We start from the raw sequence: 19747 nt of genomic DNA on the forward strand, positions 1-19747 counted from the left end.
TCCAGAGCTTCTGTTAATCAAGTTAACACTGAAAATTGTCCCAGTTACGAAGATCTGAAAACTTGAGCTTGCTCTTGGCCCTCACACCTCTGCTCTGCTGACTGATTGAGGGAGGCTGGAGTTCTCAGTTTTCAGTTTTTCTGTTTTATAACTTCCCAGATATCAGTGGAGCCTTTCCCTTCTAACTGTATCCAATAGTGAATAGAAGTCACGTGGTGACAGTGTCAAAGGGCTAGAGGCTGGAGTGGCAGATCATCGAGGTTGAGTACTGTGACTTGGATTTCTTCTTGCCTGAGTTAGTTTTTAAAGTAGATTTGTTTGTTTGTTTGTTTACTTGAAGCTGGAATCTTGTCTGGTAAGTGTATGTGTTGATACATATATAAGACTAGATTCTACCCCCATCCCCACCCTTCCCCCCTGGAAAAACTCTTGGTGGTAAATGGAAGAGTCTATTTTATATAACCAAGCCAGGAGGAAACCCTTTCCTAAAGCTAAAACGGTGAAAAGCAAAATTACTGTATATACAGGTAGTTTTTAAAATAATATTTACAGCCTTTGGAAATAATATAATCCTTAAATGGGTAATGGGAAGTTATCATTTCTTTTGTGATGAAAGATTTCAAACATATACAAGAGTAGAATAATTCTCCCGCATATATATGTAGAAACTTAAAAATTATTAAGATTTGGTAGCACTTGCTTCATTTATCTTCTTTTTTTTCTTTTTGTCGAAGAATTTTAAGCAGCTCTGCAGATCTCAGACATCACCTCATGTCATTCCTATTTTCTTCTGGGTATGCAGCTCTTAAGAGGTTATGGAGACATTTTCCTATATAACCAAATGTCATGATCATACCTAACAAAAGCGAGCATAATTCCTTGGTATAATATGCACTCCATGCTCACATTTCCCCATTCATCTCACAAATGTGTAATCTACTCTGAAGGCAACAGTGGTAGCACCTTGAACTTTTCTTGTTCCACGTCTCTTGGGAATTGATAATGCTGCCATGAAACTCAGGGTGAGCGCGGTAATCCAGATGGAGCCTCAGGAGAGGATGTGCTATCTGGAGCTTCATGCCTTATAGCTGCTGATGCAGCCTGTGGCCTGAGTATGACACCTCGAGTTGGAAAGATAAAATAACCCTATTTTGTAAATGGCCAATTCTCAAAGTTTCAGCACAGATAGGAAAGGAAAGGTGAAAGGAGCAGAATCACAGGGGTCATAGAGCTGGAAGTAAACTCAAGATATCAGGGTCAGCGTAGTGCTTTGAGAGAGTTAGTTCTAATATAAAATTTAACCTTTCCGAGAACCTCTGTATTTTTGGAAACAAGGAGACTCTGTGGAGCAGAGGAAGCCACTAGGGAATGTTGTTCAGAGATTATACTCTACTAACCTCCTTTCTTTTTTTTTTTTTTTGTGGTACGCGGGCCTCTCACTGTTGTGGCCTCTCCCGTTGCGGAGCACAGGCTCCGGACGCGCAGACTCAGTGGCCATGGCTCACAGGCCCAGCAGATCCGCGGCACGTGGGATCTTCCCAAACCGTGGCACAAACCCACGTCCCCTGCATCGGCAGGCAGACTCTCAACCACTGCGCCACCAGGGAAGCCCTAACCTCCTTTCTTATCCTCTCTGCTGTAAATGCAAACAGTACGTAAAGAAGCATCTTAGAAGAAAGCAGGCCTGGTATGCAGTGAGGGATTGGAGTAGGAATGATTTAACAAGGGATAGGTTTCAGTGTATGACTTGTGTGTTTTCTGTTTCAAACTGGTGGAAAATTGGAATGGCATTTCTCATTGTTTTGGCCAGCTGTGCCAAAAATCCATGTTCTTGGTCCTAAGTAGGACCAGGAAGAATATGGATGGCTATCAGAAAAAAAAACAAGCAACATACAAGCAACATTTGCTATTGATCATTGGTCAGCAACATCATACTTGTATATTACAGTTGGTCTGTATCGTGTTAGGTTGATTTGGTATACTTGCTGTCGGCTGAGTACATCTAGTTCAAGCTCAGGGTTTTGTCTTGGTTCTTTTTTGGCTGCACTGGACCTTCATTGCTGCGCGCGGGCTTTCTCTAGTTGTGGTGTGTGGGGGCTACTCTTCGTTGCGGTGCTCGGGCTTCTCACTGTGGTGGCTTCTGTTGTGGAGCGCGGGCTCTAGGCGCATGGGCTTCAGTAGTTGCGGCACGCGGCCTCAGTAGCTGCGGCTCGTGGGCTCTAGAGCACAGGCCTAGCAGTTGTGGCACACAGGCTTAGTTGCTCCACGGCATGTGGGATCTCCCCAGACAAGGGATTGAACCCGTGTCCCCCGCATTGGCAGGCAGATTCTTAACCACTATGCCACCAGGGAAGTCCAAGCTCAGTGTTTAATTGAATCTTGTTTTTTAAACCTCAATATGCTGATTCCCTGACTTGAGGGGCTCTTACTGAAAGAGAAAAAGTTCCTCTTAAGATTTTGAAATAAAAATTTTCATTTTATTGTTGACTTTATTGCTTCTTAATTTTATGTATTCCTTCCCCTGGTTATTTTTAATTGCCCTAATTTAAATTTTTTGAACATAACATTTGTATTCACTTAGAATTAGTTCTAAAAATTAACAAAAGTTAGGAGGAAAAAAATAGAACAGTGAATTTTTTTCAGTAAATGTTAAATCTTTGTTGTTGCTTAGTCAACTAATTCAAGAAAATATACTGCTTTGAAATGTAACTCATTCTTGAAGGTAATTCAAGGTTAAAGGGATATAAGTAAAAATAATTTGTGAACTGTTAATATTAGTCACCATTTTATTCACTTTGAATAAGAATTTGTTATATAATCTATACTCATATTTTGATAACTTTGTGTATAATAGCTAACAGATTTCTTTAAAGGTTGGCTTTTGGCTTTAGAATATACTCTGTGTTTTCATCCCAGTGTGTTAAATGATACTTTTCTTTGAATGAAAATCGGTGTTTCAAAGGTAATTTCAGTAGGTATAAAGCAGTCAAAGTCAAATTTCAGAAAAAGGTTTTGTTTTTATACACCTTATAATCAGAAAAAAAATGCATACAAATCTGTTTTGGTGTTTGAGAGACTGTTAGAGATTTTCTGTCATTTGTAATGATTTTCTATGAGATTTGGGTACTTTTTGTTTGATGTTCAAGTCTTCCTTCTTAGTTTTAGTAACAGGTAGTTTGTCACTAGTGGTAATGGCAAAATAACTGAGAATAAACAGTTATTCTCTTTATCTTTTTCTCTGACTTTTTTCTAGTTAAAGAGTAGGTTGGGGGGAGGAGATACAAGGGAGCTGTTGTTTAAGGGGTATAGTTTCAGATTTGCAGGATGAAAATGTTCTGGAGATCTGTTTCACAACAGTGTGAATATACTTACTACTGAACGGTACACTTAAAAATGGTTAAGATGGTAAATTTTATATTATGTATTTTTTACCACAATAAAAAAAACAAGGGCTTCCCTGGTGGCGCAGTGGTTGGGAGTCCGCCTGCCGATGCAGGGGACGTGGGTTTGTGCCCCGGTCTGGGAGGATCCCACATGCCGCGGAGCGGCTGGGCCCGTGAGCCGTGGCCGCTGTGCCTGCGCGTCCGGAGCCTGTGCTCTGCAACGGGAGAGGCCACAGCAGTGAGAGGCCCGCGTACCGCAAAATAAGTAAATAAATAAATAAATAAATAATAGACTAGACATTGAGATTTTAAAAATGGAGCATTAATTTTTATAATTCCTTCTTTGAATAAAATCCAGAGATTATTTACTTTGCCTTATTTCAATTTTTTGCTACTGCAACCTTTGTAAACCCCAAACCATTAAAGGAATTACATTTGGAAAACACAGAGGCTTTGGGAAATTTTCACTTCATTGATAGTGAGGACAACATCTTAATAGTGATCTTCAGAAATGTGAGTTTTCTGAGCCCTATCAGAGTTATAACATGTCATTCTCCAAAAAGGCATAGAAGAGAAAAGCCTGGTTATGGAGTTGAAAATACTAAGTAGAGACAATATTAGATGACAATGGTGCAAGCAGAAATAGTTCAGGAAAGACATTTGCCTTTCAGTAGGTATGTTTATACAGCAATAGACCTCTTTTTAAATACCTTTTAAAAAATAATGGGGGGCTTCCCTGGTGGCGCAGTGGTTGAGAGTCCGCCTGCTGATGCAGGGGACATGGGTTTGTGCCCCGGTCCAGGAAGATCCCACATGCCGTGGAGCAGCTAGGCCCGCACAAAATTATTTTCTTAATTTTTATGCATAGTTTTAAGTAAACACTTATTAGACTGAATTCTTTGATTCTTTACCTAAAATAATTAAAATACTAATTTCATTGGTTGACCATTAAATGCGATGACTTATGTGAAGCCCAAATACCGTGCTTGACACAAAGTCCACGTGCAATAAACGTTTGCTTTATTCATTATAGTAACCTCATATGGTTAGAATAGTAGTGGCCAGGTTTTGAGATGAAGTGGCTTATGCTAGTTTAAAAATATATCGTATCAGGGGCTTCTCTGGTGGCGCATTGGTTGAGAGTCCGCCTGCCGATGTAGGGGACGCGGGTTCGTGCCCCGGTCTGGGAAGATCCCACATGCCGTGGAGCAGCTGGGCCCGTGAGCCATGGCCGTTGAGCCTGCGCGTCCGGAGCCTGTGCTCCGCAACGGGAGAGGCCACAACAGTGAGAGGCCCGCGTACCGCAAAAAAAAAATACATATATATCGTATCAGGACTTCCCTGGTGGCACAGTGGTTAAGAATCCGTCTGCCAATGCAGGGGACATGGGTTCGAGTCCTGGTCCGGGAAGATCCCACATGCCGTGGAACAACTAAGCCCGTGCGCCACAGCTACTGAGCCTGTGCTCTAGAGCCCGCAAGCCACAACTACTGAAGCCCTCGCGCCTAGAGCCTGTGCCTCACAATAAGAAAAGCCACCGCGATGAGTTGCCCGCACACTGCAACAAAGAGTAGCCCCCGCTCACCACAACTAGAGAAAGCCCACGCGCAGCAACGAAGACCCAACACAGCCAAAATTAAATACATTTATAAGAATATATTGTATCAAAAATTCATTCTAAAGTAATATAAATCTATTTGTGCTTAAATAGGCCTCCAGTGGGTATAGAGAAGAAAAGCTGATATGTAGTTGTTTTATAAGCAAGGTTCTGATATAATGTCATGAATATATTTAAATTGGTATATTTTATTTCTACCACATTTTATTTCTACTAAATTTTTGTACTTTGGATTTATTTTAGAAATTTTAAAACGTTGCAAGTATTCCTTCGCAACATTTTGGCTCTGAAAATCTAAAATTTATTACTAGATTTTTGATTTCATGGTGAGACCAAGTTTCATTATACTGTTTTTTTAGGAGCTAAATTCTTAGACTTTTCTATTTATAAACTCTGATCTTTGGACTAAAACTGAAAAAGCTTAAGGATGCAATTTGGTCTGGCCATATTTTGTCACTGATTCAGATTTTGACTTCTACTTTCATGCAAATCCTTGATTCTTCTTTCTCCACCTTAATTTTGAGGAATATTTTAAAAAATATTTTAATCTTTCCAAATCAAAGGATTAATATCAATACATGTAAATTAAGCTCTACATTCTTGACCAAATTATTTAAATGAAATGTAACAATAATAAAAATAACAAGGGTGAGCGTTTATTGAATATTCAGTATGTGCCAGACGCTGTTCCATGCTTTACACATATAGTTCAGCTCTCACAACAGCTCTGTAGAAAGGTACTGTTTTTTTTCATTCTCTTTTGCACTTGAGGAAACTAAGGTACAGAGAGGGTGAATAACTTGTCATAGGTCACACAGTTAATAAAAGGCAGAACCCAGGCACCTGGCTTTAGATTTCATTATGCATTTCTATTACTTGTAATACATAGGTACTCAGTGTTGAACCAGACCATTTCAGATAGCATTACCTGGGAAAATGCATAGTTAGCAAAGAGTAATCATAAATATATGCTACATCTAGCTACTGTATATATAATACTATATATATATGCACAGTACTATGCAGTAACCATTGTATGTATACATATATACTGTATACTGTTACTCCTTCATTATTTAGTGGCAGATAAGATAGTATCATATTTAGATCGCAACTCAGCTTCTGACCTCGGATATATGAAGAGCATAGAAAAGTTAAATTTTATCCATTTTGATGTATTAGTAACTGGTCCATATAAATCCTGGCACCAATAGCTAGTCTGTGTCTTGAGCAGTAATTCTGGGGCCAAGAGTACGGGAATGCCCAGAGCTTTAGAATTATGTCTTATAAACTGATGGGGAAGTCAGGCTCATTGCCTTTGGTAAAATCAATTTATTGAGTATCTTCCTGGCAATAAGTCAGTTAATTATCATATCCACCAAATGTGGGGCAATAGTTATTGCTATTTTTTATGTGTGGAAAAAAAATACATAAAATCTGCAGTCTTATGTTCAGGTGTACAGTTCAGTAGTGTTAGGCATTTCACATCGTTGTGAAACAGATTGCTAGAACTTATTCATCTTGCAAATCTAAAACCCTGTACCCATTAAATAGCAACTCCCTTTTTACTCCTCCCCTCAGCCCCTGGTAACCGTGATTCTACTTTCTGTTTCTATGATTTGACTACTTTTAGAACCCTCAGATAGGTGGAATTATCAATATTTGTCTTTTTGTGACTGGCTTATTTCACTTAGCATAATGTCCTGAAGGTTCAGCTATACAGTATGTGATAGGAATTCCTTCGTCCTTTGCATGTATATACCACATTTTGTTTATTGTTACTATTTTTTAAGGTTGCTTTTGCTTAGTCAGTACTCTTTAGGACTTATACCAAGTGATTGGTAGAAGAATTAAGGTAGAATAATTCAAGTGAATTGCAGTTTTCTGCATAGACATTCCTGAGTTGATTTTGGTCAGAAATAGATTAATATGTAGTTTGGACAATAAGTGGTTTTATGCATTCATTCTGTAGCTTCTGGCTTTTGGCACGTGCATTTCCTATTCATTACTAGAAATGATGTGTATCATTGTTAAGAGTCCAGTGTTTGCCCTTGTAAGACATCTGCTGGGTAAATGCCATTTTTGGCTCAGGATCTCACTGCAACTTACTTCACTATGTACATTTACTACTTTGTAATGCAATTGGCTAGAAAATTATGATCAATTTTAGTTTCAGTCTTACTGAAACCAAGATATAAGATTGATTTTTAAACAACTAGAGCTAAAGGATTTTTGACTTCTATAAAGGTCATGTACGTGTTCATAGTCTTTATAAATACAAGTAAAACATCTAGTATTGGTTAGAATATAAAATGACGCTCCAAGTACTATAAATAGGAAATTATAAGGATTAGCTAGGGAAAAATTTCACTAGGACATTGTTTTTCAAAGCATAAGAACCCCTAATTTTGTCATCACAGTGATCACTACTGCTTATTGGAAGTATTATCAGACTATATAATTAAGAATGACTTGATTCCGACATTTGCTTTGCTTTCAAGAGGGGAATTTTTTTAAAGAGACATAATATTTGGCCATTTATAATTACAGTACCAGAAACAGAATCCACTTCTCCCTTTTTAAATTCAGATTATAGATTTCAGATAGTATTTCTTCATGCCTTACACACACAGGATTCAAGGATCATATTATAGTTCTAACAATTTTAACATAGTAAATATAAAAATATCAGTCTTACGTGGCCAACTCTGTTATCAGTGTTTTCAGTTGATATTCACAAGGTAAAATTTAACTCCATTGATTTTGGCAATTTGTTAGCTGCACTGTTTAAAAAAAAAAAAAGAAGAACCTCAATATGGGAAAGAAAAACACTAAAGACACTAAAATGATACCAATTCTACATTTTTCCTTTTGTGTTTGTCTTCACTTAGCACAAGTAAATACAACTTTTTTTTTTAAATGGAGTGTTTTGTGTCTTTATTAAAGTGTTCACATTTAAAATATTATTTTCCTGTTTTCAGCCTTAAAATATTTGAAATATTCTTTAAACACTTCTTTTTTCCGTAGAAGAAGCAGACTGTTGAGAATCCTGTCTTAATACACAGAAATCAGTATAGTTTTCCAGCTTCTCACATAGAGTGTTAATTGGGTTTTCATTGTAGTCCTTGGAATTAAAATAGGTAATATATAGATCTGACTTTTCAGGCAGCAGAGTTGATAGCAAAGTCTGCTATACCTTGAATTCACATTTTTTCATCCTTTATTAACTGTCTTAAATGCAGGCTCAGTGGCTCTGTGACATCATAAACCCCATCATAAGGGAACCTAGCTACAGATTGGAGCAAGTCCACTAGGTGCTAATCAAATGCTGTGTTACAACATTGTGAGGTTTTCCCAGTTATGTGTCATTATTAGAGTTTTTTAAATTGCAAAGCCAAGTAAGGCTGTCAATTGCATCATCTTAATTTATTTCTTCAGATTAACTATTGTCTATAGTGGGGTTTTCGGTAGATGTGGTGGCATCAGCACAGTCTATGTTTCAGGCATCCTGTAGAAGAGGATTATTCTTCAGGGGATCAGGAAGAAAAGGTAAACTATGTCTACTATGAGTTCATTATACACACTTTTAGAGCCTCATAAAAAGAGGTATAAAAATTATGAAATATAAAATACATCCATTTTATGTGCTTGTTTTTTGAGCAGTTGCCTGCTTGGTTGTTGGAATGTGATGAATATAGATCTTCCCATGGCTTCCTTTCCCACTTTTCTTTATACAGTAGGTATACCTTAAGTAGCTTCCTTCCACCCTCCCGCCACCTCATCAGTTACCCTTCTTTGTTTTTCTTTTGAGAATTTAGCACCACCCCAAATTATGTTTTTGTCTCTTCATCTGTTTTCTGTCTCCTGATTGAGGAGAGCAGACTTTTCGTGTTCACTGCTATATCCCTGCTGTGTAGACTGGTCCACAAGGCAGGCTTCCAATAAACATTTGTTAAGTGAACAAAAGAATGAGTTAATTCATAAGTATGACTTGTTTCGGTGAGATTTACTTCTTAAAAAGTTTTGGGGGGGCTTCCCTGGTGGCGCAGTGGTTGAGAGTCCGCCTGCCGATGCGGGGGACGCGGGTTTGTGCTCCGGTCCGGGAGGATCCCACATGCCGCGGAGTGGCTGGGCCCGTGAGCCATGGCCGCTGGGCCTGCGCGTCCGGGGCCTGTGCTCCGCAGCGGGAGAGGCCGCAGCAGTGAGAGGCCCGCGTACCCAGGAAAAAAAAAAAAAAAATTTTGGAATGAGTATATGATGTTTATAAGAAAGACCTGTTTCTACGTGAAGTATGCATATTTTAGTTCAAGTGAACTAAAATTTATGTCTCTATCAGTAGTGTCCTTTAGGAGAGACTTAATTTCCTTCTCTTTCCAGAGCTTCTGTAGAATTCTATTTGCACATTGTGAATAAAGTATAGTAGTCTTTACAGGTTGCTTTTTGTCAGTGTATCTCACATCTTTATTTCCTGAGCTCTAACCCAAGCATCAGTCCCATAATTCTCCTTGCCCACTAAACATTTGCAACTGGTTTCCTCCCATTGCTTTCACCCTAGCCTGCCTAAAACTGAATCTGCCACCTTGCACAAAAACAAAAAGATGCTTCTTTATTTACCCATTTTTGGCTTTGGGGCCACCATGCATGTTCTTGAATCATTGCCTGAGTTCCTTCTGTGCCATCTGTGGACCACATCCTACTTCAAGGGCGCCCTGTATTTACTTGTGGCCCATGTGACCAATAGAATAATAATAATGATAAGATGTTAAAGGTAGGGAACCACATGAATTTTTTTCCTATGAATGATGATGTTTATCCTGTTAACTCTACCAGTACAGTTAGTTACAAGCTTAATGCTAGTCACAGATCAGTTTTGGCAAAACCAGTAAGAATGTAGAATGCCTGACAGGTTCTCTAGATCTAAGAGTGTTGTTGTTGTTTTTTAAGGATACATTGGAATTGTGACTCTAGGGTATGTCACTTGTGCTGCTTCTCAGCCTCTATTTCAACAGTTTAACTAAAGAGTTGTCTCATGAGCTTTTTGTACTACCCAGAGTTCAGACGTAAGAGTTTTCACTGTAGTTACAGATTTGTATAACTCATCTCCAGAATTCTAGGAATACAGTTTTCTACTAGTGGGTACAGCTCCCTTTCTACAGCAGGTTTTCTTCTCACTAAGCCTTTTTGATAGAGCGTTGTTTAATAATTTGAAGTCCTGAAAATTACACCCGAAAGACAATTAGAGCAACTTAAAGCATGATTTATACTTATCAAAACCCCATGAATCTTTCTTGAGTTGTTCTTCAGTTCTTCAAAATATCTAATTTCTTTGAAGCTGGTCATTTCCCCATGAAAGTGAATGTGACACTGTCTGCCATCTCAAGCCACAGGTCCAGTCTGCAGGAATACTAGTAATACTCTTGGGTATAACGTATATTCTGTTTTGCTCAACCTCTGCGATACGAATGCTCTTATCAGGGTTACTATATACGGTGGTTTTGGCTGTGCTGCTGTGGTGGAGCTGAAATTGCCGCCTGCTTCAGCGCTCTGCGCTCTGAGCTGTGAGCAGGGCTTACCTAGGGGCTGCGTGGGGATAGAGCAGTAGTTTTCAGGGAGGCCTGGAGGAGATTCCAAGGACCCAGTATTTTCCAAATAACTCCCACATGGTGTTACACAATCATGCCTGGAAGTTTGGGATGACAAACCTATTTTCACGGTAATACTAAGATTTATTTTCTTTTTTTCTCTGTATTGGCATTTGCCCTGATGGTGCAAAAACAGTTTGGGGGGTAAAACTGTTGGCACCTTAGCACGATCAAGTCAGTGGCAGTGGTGCCGAACTGTCATTGTGGTCTTCACTACATTAACTTGCAGTTTTTAAAAAAAAATGTCAGTTTCACTTAAGACTGTCCCCAGTAAATCAGCAGACATTACCAATTGTATTAAATCTTGGCCCTCGAGTACATGTTGTTTTAATATTCTGTGCTGTGGAAGTGGGACATTCACTGAAAGCATTTCTGCTGCGTACTGAAGACCAATGGTGATCTTGAGAAAAAAACACTTGAGTTATTGAATGAGAGGCAAGAAGAACTAGCTGCATTCCCCCACCCCCCCAAACAGAACATCATTTTTCTTGAAATAATGGCAAATAGCCAAACTATGACTGTTCAGACTTGAGTATTTGAAAAACATTTTCTCAAAAGAAAATGAGTGGATTAATCTAAAGACTGTCATACAGAGTGAAGTAAGTCAGAAAGAGAAAAACAAATATCGTATATTAACGCATGTATGTGGAACCTAGAAAAATGGTACAGATAAACCGGTTTGCAGGGCAGAAATAGAGACACAGGTGTAGAGAACAAACGTATGGACACCGAGGGGGGAAAGTGGCAGGGGGTGAGGCGGGAGGGGGGTGGTGTGATGAATTGGGCGATTGGGAATGACATGTATACACTGATGTGTATAGAATGGATAACGAATAAGAACCTGCTGTATAAAAAAATAAATAAAATGAAATTAAGAAATTCAAAAAAAAATGAAGTAAGCTTGTCACGTCAAGGAAAACAATTAACAGTATTTATTGCCAATGATGCAACTCAGGCTTTTAAGCAGCAGTTTTGAATTTTGGAAAATCTCCATCTGCCATTTTGAGCTTGATAGCTTCCCAGTATTTATAGTTTTCTGATGAAGTTGATGTTGATTTTAATGAATGTGATTTTCTGATAGTGTATCATGAAATGTGTCAGCATTTGGGAGATCTACTTAACTCAGTGAGCCAGTATTTTCCATATAACTACCACATAACGTTACAAAATCATGCCTGGCTAAAGAGTATAAGATAGATCAATGTATAAGTGTAAGGTAGATGAATGGATTTTAACGTAACTAAGTTTTCAGATTCCACATGGCCACTAACCTTTAAGAAACAACCACTTGCTGAATTTTGGTGTAGTATCAAAGAAGAATACCCACATTTCTCTGAAAAAGCCATTGAAATACTCCTTTTCTATTCATACATGTGTAAGAGGCATATTTTATTCACATACCGATTAAAATAACATATTGCAACAGATTCAGTGCAGAAATAGGTATGAAAATCCAGCTGTTTTAAGTTAAACCAGACATTAAAAGAATTTGTAAAAATGTAAAACATTGACACTCTTGTCATTAATTATTTTGTCTTGGAAAGTAGTCTTCATAAAATGTTATTTATGTTAGCATGTAATGGCATTATTGTTATTTTTAAGTGAGTTACTAAGTATTTTAAACATTTCTCAGTTTTAATTTCTAATGTGGTAAATATCAGTACATACAACCAACAGTGGGCTGAGCTGGCTTGTGAGAGCCGATTGTGTACATCTTTTTCCAGCTTTGTGTTCAGTGTTACCCATTGGTAGCTTGAAATCTGCCATAGTAGGAGTATTGAAATTACAGAAATCTGCAAAAGTTACCCATAGCATTCTCCCTTCCCAGGAGCTGCTTGTGTGTTTACAGCATCCTGCTGGATATAAATCACATAAACAAAAGTTATTTGAGGTCATCAGTAATTTTTAAGAGTGGAAAGGTGTCCTGAGACTAAAAAGTTTGAGAATTGGTCATTTGGCAAAGGAGTACCTTTTGGCAGTTGGTTCACAAAGAGATGGATCCTTTTTTATAATTCATGCAGGGAACATTTGTAGAGTAAATCTAGTGGTTTTTAAACTTCTGGTTGTTAAATCTGCTGGCTCCATTATGGAATGCCCTTTTTCTTTCCCCTGAAATCTAAAGTAGGCAATAAAACTCCAGGAGCAGGTGGGCTGAATTTGCCCCGTGGGCTACATGTTGGGTGTCTCCGGCCCGGTTTCTCGCTTTTCTGTCCAGCTATTACCCAGGCCACAGCAAGGCCCAGCTCAATCGGCAACTTCTACACAAGGCCTCCACTTGTTGTTCAGGCCCATACTGGTCTTTCGGTTCTGTGCTCCTGTGGTTTTCATGACCTGGACAATGGAGCAATTAGTTCTGTACTGTTTGTGTGCTGTTGTTTCTTAGGTGTTGGTTTTAGCAATTCTGCTTTCCACCCTAGGGCACCTAGTTCAATGCTCTCCGCGTAGGTTCTCTTGCATGGATAGAAGAGTTTTTACTTTTGGATTGCCGAAGAAGTTTGCCTTCCAAGAGAATGATGTTTTAAATAAATCTAATTATTTGTTATAAACCTAGTTTTTAATAATTCTTTTTAAAGTATTAGAGTAAGTAGATTGGAAATGATTGGTTTTCCTTAAAGTGAGGTCCAACGGAAGCTTTCTTCAAAATTTGTTTTAGATTCTGTGGTCTGCCACCACTCATGATAGAAACTAGTAGCTTCTTTCATGTCCAAAGTTTTCGGTGTTCTGAGTTAAGTCATAATGAATAGTGAAACTTAGTAAAATGAGGCAAAGTTTGTAAGATTACACTGGCCTCTAGGACAGTTGTGTACTAATTAGAAACTTGGCAGGTTTTGAGTCCAGAGAAGTGAAGGTTTTATTGTCTTTTACTGGTAGGGATCTTTGTCCAAAGCACCCAAGGTAGCTGGTAAACGGCTGTTCTCTCCTGTCTGTGCAAGCCAAGTGATGGTTCTGGCCCCTCTGGATGCTCGAGTTGGGGGGAAAGAAGTGTGCCAGGGCCACATAGGCTCCAAGTCATGAGCTTTCTCTGGTTCGGAGGTGCGAGGGGCATGAGAGGTCCTGGAATTTCTTTGGCCTGTGCCCTTTTTGTGACTGTTGGGGCATAAAAGTAACCGCAGTTTTCATCAGTATAGAGACAAGGCATTAGCTTGTCTCTGGAGTAATACTATAACATCATATGTCAGAAGCTTCATTTATTAAAAAATAATTTACCATCTTTAAGTTCTGTCTCTGATTTCTCTTAAGAAGTTAAGGAGGGTAGTTTATACTTTGGCCTAAAGAAGGCTTCACTGTTAGCAGTTGTGAGGTCGCAGTGAGGTAGTTTAACTGCTTTAGAACTTTGTGCTTGGAACGTTCTTAGCCACCAAAGCATGGGAACCGACAGTGAGGAGCATGGGTTCTTTAATATCTGTCACATCAGAGAATGACTGTTCCAGGACAGTAACCATCTCCTAATGGTACATACCCCAGCTTGCTTGTCATTTCTTAGAAGCAGGAAAAATAGGCCAGTCATAATAGTGAATGGTATTTCTTTAAGGAAAACATAAAGAACCAAGAAAAGGTCCAGCCTTAATCCTCAATGATGATCATTTTTGCAGGTTTCTGTAGCTGGGTCAGGCACCGGAAGAGGCTCCCCAGCTGTAACTCTAGTACAGTTACCTTCAGGCCAAACTGTACATGTCCAGGGAGTATTTCAGACACCACAGCCATCGGTTATTCAGTCACCACAATTACAGACTGTTCAGGTTAGCTTCCTTCCCAGATGATTTGTCTTGGACTTTCTTGAGCTTTTTTTTTTTTTTCTTTTACTAATTCATTTATCCTCATTTTCTTTGTGTAGCTTTGATGCTCAGATCTTGTTATTTAACATTTAGACGAATTTCCTTTTTATGTGTGAAGTGCATTGTGCCCTGCTAGATACATAGATTTGACTCAAGTTGTTTTATTGTCAGCTCTTAATTTACAGATTGAGTCATTCTCCTTTAAGTTGTTGCTCTCTGCTCACACTTAGATTTGTTTAGCAATGCTCTCCAAAGATGCTTAAAAGTATTTTGAGGATTCTTTGGAGATGTCTGATAAACATGGTAATGTAAATATTGTACTACTGATGCTGTTTTCACCAGTACTCACATTAGAGTGTAGAAATTTAGGTTTATTGTTAATTCAATATGTGTGACATGATATTATTGTTACTTGGTGTTAGGTTTATACATCAGATTAAATCTTGGTTTTTTTAGACATGGTTAGTGTTGTGGTTGCGATCCAGAGATGTGTTTTGTTATTTATTGTCATCAAAGTTGGTCATAAATTCTTAACATTTCTCAAAGCTAAAACATTTCTTTGCATCAACAGATGTAAATTATTAAGTATGCATTTTTAAAAGCATACTTTTCTCTTCTACTGAATTTATGTTTGTTCCTTTTTAAGGTCAGTTTGTTTTTGTCCTTTAAATGTTGAAATTATTTGAACCTAATTGATGACATAAAGATCTCTGAGGAAAATGTAGTTTCTTATACTTAATCAGTCTTACCTTTTTCTGCATTTTTGAATCCAGTTTGTTGCGGAATAAGGGTGAGAGTTGCAACATGACACTTGAAGTAATAATAAATCCACATGCGTTAAAAGCTTGGTTATCTTTTCAGCACAGGTGTCTCTCCTGTCTTTCAAAAATGTAAGAGTGATTCTCAGTATTGTCTTTTTTTTTTTTTTTCCTGCAATGAACTTTGATTCCAGGACTTTCTGACTCTTTCTGACCCTAATTATAAAGCAAGAAAGTTTTTCCACTCTCCTTATTGTATTATGACTTTTATTGGGGTGCAGATATCAATATTTCTACTTAGTTTTAACCTTGCTGGTACTGGAAGAAAATATCTCATATTCAGTAGGCTCTTTTGGATTTTGTTAAATGGATGATATGATTATCTTTGTAGAGATAGGTGTCTGTGGATCTTGTGTTAGAATTCCTACCTGTCGAATGATGAACTTCAGTTTTCACTTTCTAAAATAATAGCTTACCTTGCATAAGGGAGTTGTTATGATTGTACGAGAGATGTGTGGAAGCCCACTTTACAGTGATAAATATTTGGTGATGATATATGGTTGTCTGATTTGCAGCGGCAGTTTCTCTAATAAGTTCTCCTCATGGATGAGTGTGCTTATGTGTAGGGTGTTCATCACCAGAGATGCAAGGTCATACATGTAGGTGAACAAATATGTACATCCATGTGCCTTGGGAAGTATATGTTCCTGCCTGCATTGTTGGCATTTTAATAAGCTTTTTTGATTGTGCCCAAATCAAATTCCCATATAATTGTAATATTAAGTAAAGTGAGTTTTGCAAACTCAGAACTATCCTAGCCCCTATGATAGATGGCTGAATATATTGAGAGCAGTCATGTTGTAGAGAGATTCATTATTTTAGTTTCCTGACTTTCTTTACTATTTGTTATTATACTATTACTTGAAAAAATGAAATTGTATTTAAAAATTTGATCTTTCTTTTAAGGAGAAATTCCTTATTTTGACCTTCAAGACCTACTGCCATCAAGCCCACCCCACCTACTTCTTGTAACTTTAACCAGGCTTGTTACCCACGTGTTTATACCTGCTTAAATATTCTTTCTTCTTTGGACCTATCTAATGTCTAATTTGAAGACCCAGCAGCATAAGTCAGCAGTGGTATTATTTTCTGCCTCTGTCACTCGCTGGCTCACCCCCTGCTGGATTTATGAGATATTTTCAGGGTTGGATCTTAGGTCTTGTGTATCTTACACTGAGTGCTTTCCTGAAGGCTGCCTGACACTCATTTGCATTTCTGCAGTATATGTTATCTGTGCCATCCTTTGCACACAGGCTGGTTCTACAGCTAAGTGTTGTTGTCTGCGCTTCCTCTTCCTCTGCGCCAGGTTGTGAGCGTGGTTACTGCGTCACAGTGTGTTCTGTCCCCAGCGCCCGGCTTAGTGCTGCACACAGAGAGACCCTTAAGCACCGTGTTGTGAATGAAGGAGATACCATGGATTTTATGATGCATTTCAGGAACTCTTGTGTTATAGGTAGCAACAATTGCAGAGACAGATGAGTCTGCAGAATCAGAAAGTGTAATTGATTTTCATAAACACAGAGAAATCCTTTCACGAAGACCCTCTTACAGGTAAGTTAAGTTTCCTACTGTAATGATACTTTTTCCAAAAAAAGAGAATAATTATACATCAGATTCTCCCATTATAACTGTTCTGTTTTAAATCTCATTCATGTATCTTAATTATTTATATTGTTAAATTATATTTTAGAAAAATACTGAATGAACTTTCCTCTGATGTGCCTGGTGTTCCCAAGATTGAAGAAGAAAAATCCGAGGAAGAAGGAACGTCACCTAATATCGCTGCTATGGCAGTGCCGACTAGCATATATCAGACTAGCACGGGGCAATACAGTATGTATGCTGCAATTCCATATGACGTACTGCTAACTTTAAGTCTCTCTAGTTTCCTTGAAGCATCTCGGGTTTTGACACTAAACTGACCCATTTAAAAATACGTCATGATACCTAAACTGTGTATCATAGTGTGAAAAGTACATGTTAAAGAAGTGAGAGATTTGTACTGACAGTTGTCATATACTTTTGAAAAGTAAAAAAAATTTTTACTGAAAATAGAAGAAAACTTCGGGGTAAAAATAAAGAGAGGGTTTTTCTTATTTATATGTGTATATTCATAGCTAGTAAAAGTTTAAAACTTACTGTTTTTGTCTCTATGATACATGTGAACATAATAAGATATAAGTGTCTGTATTTCATTCTTGTTGGCTTTTGTCACCAACAATTACATTTTATACTTACTAATCTAAAAGAGGTGCATATGTTTTCTAAGCTATGTTTTAAATGTAATTCTGTTTTCACTACTTCTACTGTGTTAATTTGTGCTGCAGCTTTTTCTAGAAGAGAATGGAAAAATGATTTATTTTTTTAAACTAAAGCAATTGGACAGATCACTTTATTTGAAATTTTAAGTACTGAAAGCTGTAAATAAACAGATACATTCACATTTAGTCTTGTGCATTTTAATGGGCTGTTAATTCTGTGCTTTTTGCTTCAGTTAAAGCACTAGTCTTTTCCCAAATCAAGAATGTTTTATATATAAAAATACTTTAGTTTAAAATGAGAGCTAGAAAGAAAAGTTGGGAGGAAAAGAGAGAAAAAGGACAGAAACAAACTTTTTTTTTTTAAACAAGCTAGTTAGGTACAGGAATATGTGTGACTTTAATTACTGTGTTGATCCAAGTACAGTGTTAAGATTTTAGGTGTATTTTCTGTTTTCCCTTTAAAAAGTAACAATACCTACAAAAGATCTCAAGTCTTAACTTATGACCTGGATGCTAAAGCAAGCTATAATCTATGGGGAAGCCTTAGTCATTAGTTTTTTAGAGTTTTTCTTTTAATGGTGGTAGATTTGCAGTATTAAACAAATTCTGCCATGGTGATTTCTGTTCTTTGGGTAGCTCCTACGCTGATACCTGACAGAACTGGCGTATAATTTGTCCACACCCTGTACAGGGCGCTGAATGAATATGTCCAAAGTTGACCTTAGGAAAAGAAAACTCCCCATAGTCTGTCAGAGTTAGACCTTGAGGTTTTCATCTTCATTTCTCTTTTATTACTTCACTGATTTCTGTGCCTTTTTTGTCTGACCCACTGGGAGTAGATGGTGGGAGTTTTAGAACTGGTATGGCCGGGCAGGGCTTGGAGCTGCTGGAACCTCCTGGCTGGTCAGCTCTGGCCTTGAGCAGTGGACTGTACACCTATTATCATTTTCAGTTTTGTGTCATGAAAAGGTTGGAGATAACTGCTGAAGTAATGCTAAGACATCTTAAAGTTTGGAGGGTGACCTAAGATGCTGTCTGTCGTCTCTGGCATTTCTCTGGCATATCCTGATGCTGCTTAGGAATTGATCTCTTTATAAGTGACATGGGCGAGGATGCTGTGGTGAATTTGCCTACATTATTAGCTGAGAATTTGGAGAGGATGTTGAAGCTGGAGATGACGTGGGGAAGGTGGCACCTGGTCCTGCCAGTTACTACCTGGATCACAGTGAAATAGTTTCGAATCTCAGGTTTTTAGTCTTTGAAGTGTGAATGATACTAGATTGCCAAACTCGGAGGTTAATGTGAGGACAAAAGAGGATAACAGATTTTACCTGTTGGGGAAGAGAGGCATGCTACTTTTGACATGAAACAGAAATGTAAGCCAGCTGTGGCAGTGTCTCACTCCCAGTCGTTAAACTGTTCCCCCCAGCCAGCATCAAAGCCTTTATTTCTTGTGCTCTTAGAACGTGCTTGCAGCTGGGGGCTCGATGTAAGTGTCACTACCTTGGGTGTGGGGTATGTGGGTGTGCAGGAGTGGAGTCAGGAGTTCTGGTTGAGAACTAGAAAATCGAATGTTTAGAAGTTAGGCATTTCTCTATTTGCCACATCAGAAGTCATGGACAGTTTCTTACTTCGCTTTCTTAATTTGGACCCATACAGTATGATCCTGGCAGTTATTTTAATAAAAAGTTGTGGTTGTCCTACCTGTGCTGTCCGCAGGTTAAAAACTGCCATTTTATTGGTTCAAAAGAACAGATATTGCCTATGTTAAAAATGATGATTAGTGACACTTGTTTATGTTGATAATTCTTTCATTTGAAAAGTGCGTACTAACATTTAAACTTTTCTTTAGAAGACATTTGCTTTCAATGTATATTTATACATATAAGATCCATTTTCATCAACCATTTCTTACTAGCAATAACTTAACAGAAATTAATATTCTTAAATATCTAGAAATAGAAACAATTACTGGTATCCTTTGATTTTTAGAATAGAGTTTATTTTACTAGAATTTCTGGAGATTTTTCTGTGTATTTGCATGTACCTATTTTTGAGACCCTTTTATAGCCTTTTATTGTAAAAATAACTTTAAATCTTTCTTCAACTTTTATCCATGGATGACTTTCTCCCAAACTTTACTTTGTTTCTTTTTTTCAAAAATTATTGTTTTAGATCTTTTATTTTTAATTTGCTATAATGAGTTAGTTGGAGTTAAAAACAAAAGAACTGTAAAAGGAGTGTTCAAC

The 19747-nt window shown here is 37.9% G+C and overlaps 1 protein-coding gene across 8 annotated transcripts in view; it reads left to right on the forward strand.

Moving 5' to 3' along the window:
* The window catches only part of CREM (cAMP responsive element modulator), a 65902-nt gene that overhangs the window by 20874 nt on the left and 25281 nt on the right, over positions 1–19747 (forward strand). For 4 of the 8 annotated variants that reach the window (XM_024742263.1, XM_024742267.1, XM_024742262.1 and 1 more), the window contains exons 4-5: positions 16691–16788; positions 16928–17070. In XM_024742263.1, the coding sequence (XP_024598031.1) occupies positions 16691–16788; positions 16928–17070 (241 nt within the window). Of the gene's footprint in view, positions 1–8472; positions 8551–14236; positions 14384–16690; positions 16789–16927; positions 17071–19747 lie in introns of those variants that run through there. The other 4 variants (XM_024742264.1, XM_024742265.1, XM_024742268.1 and 1 more) reach the window with 2 other exon arrangements.

The sequence above is a fragment of the Neophocaena asiaeorientalis genome, unplaced genomic scaffold (assembly GCF_003031525.2).
Source record: "Neophocaena asiaeorientalis asiaeorientalis breed wild unplaced genomic scaffold, Neophocaena_asiaeorientalis_V1.1 scaffold781, whole genome shotgun sequence".
NCBI classification, from domain to species: domain Eukaryota; kingdom Metazoa; phylum Chordata; class Mammalia; order Artiodactyla; family Phocoenidae; genus Neophocaena; species Neophocaena asiaeorientalis.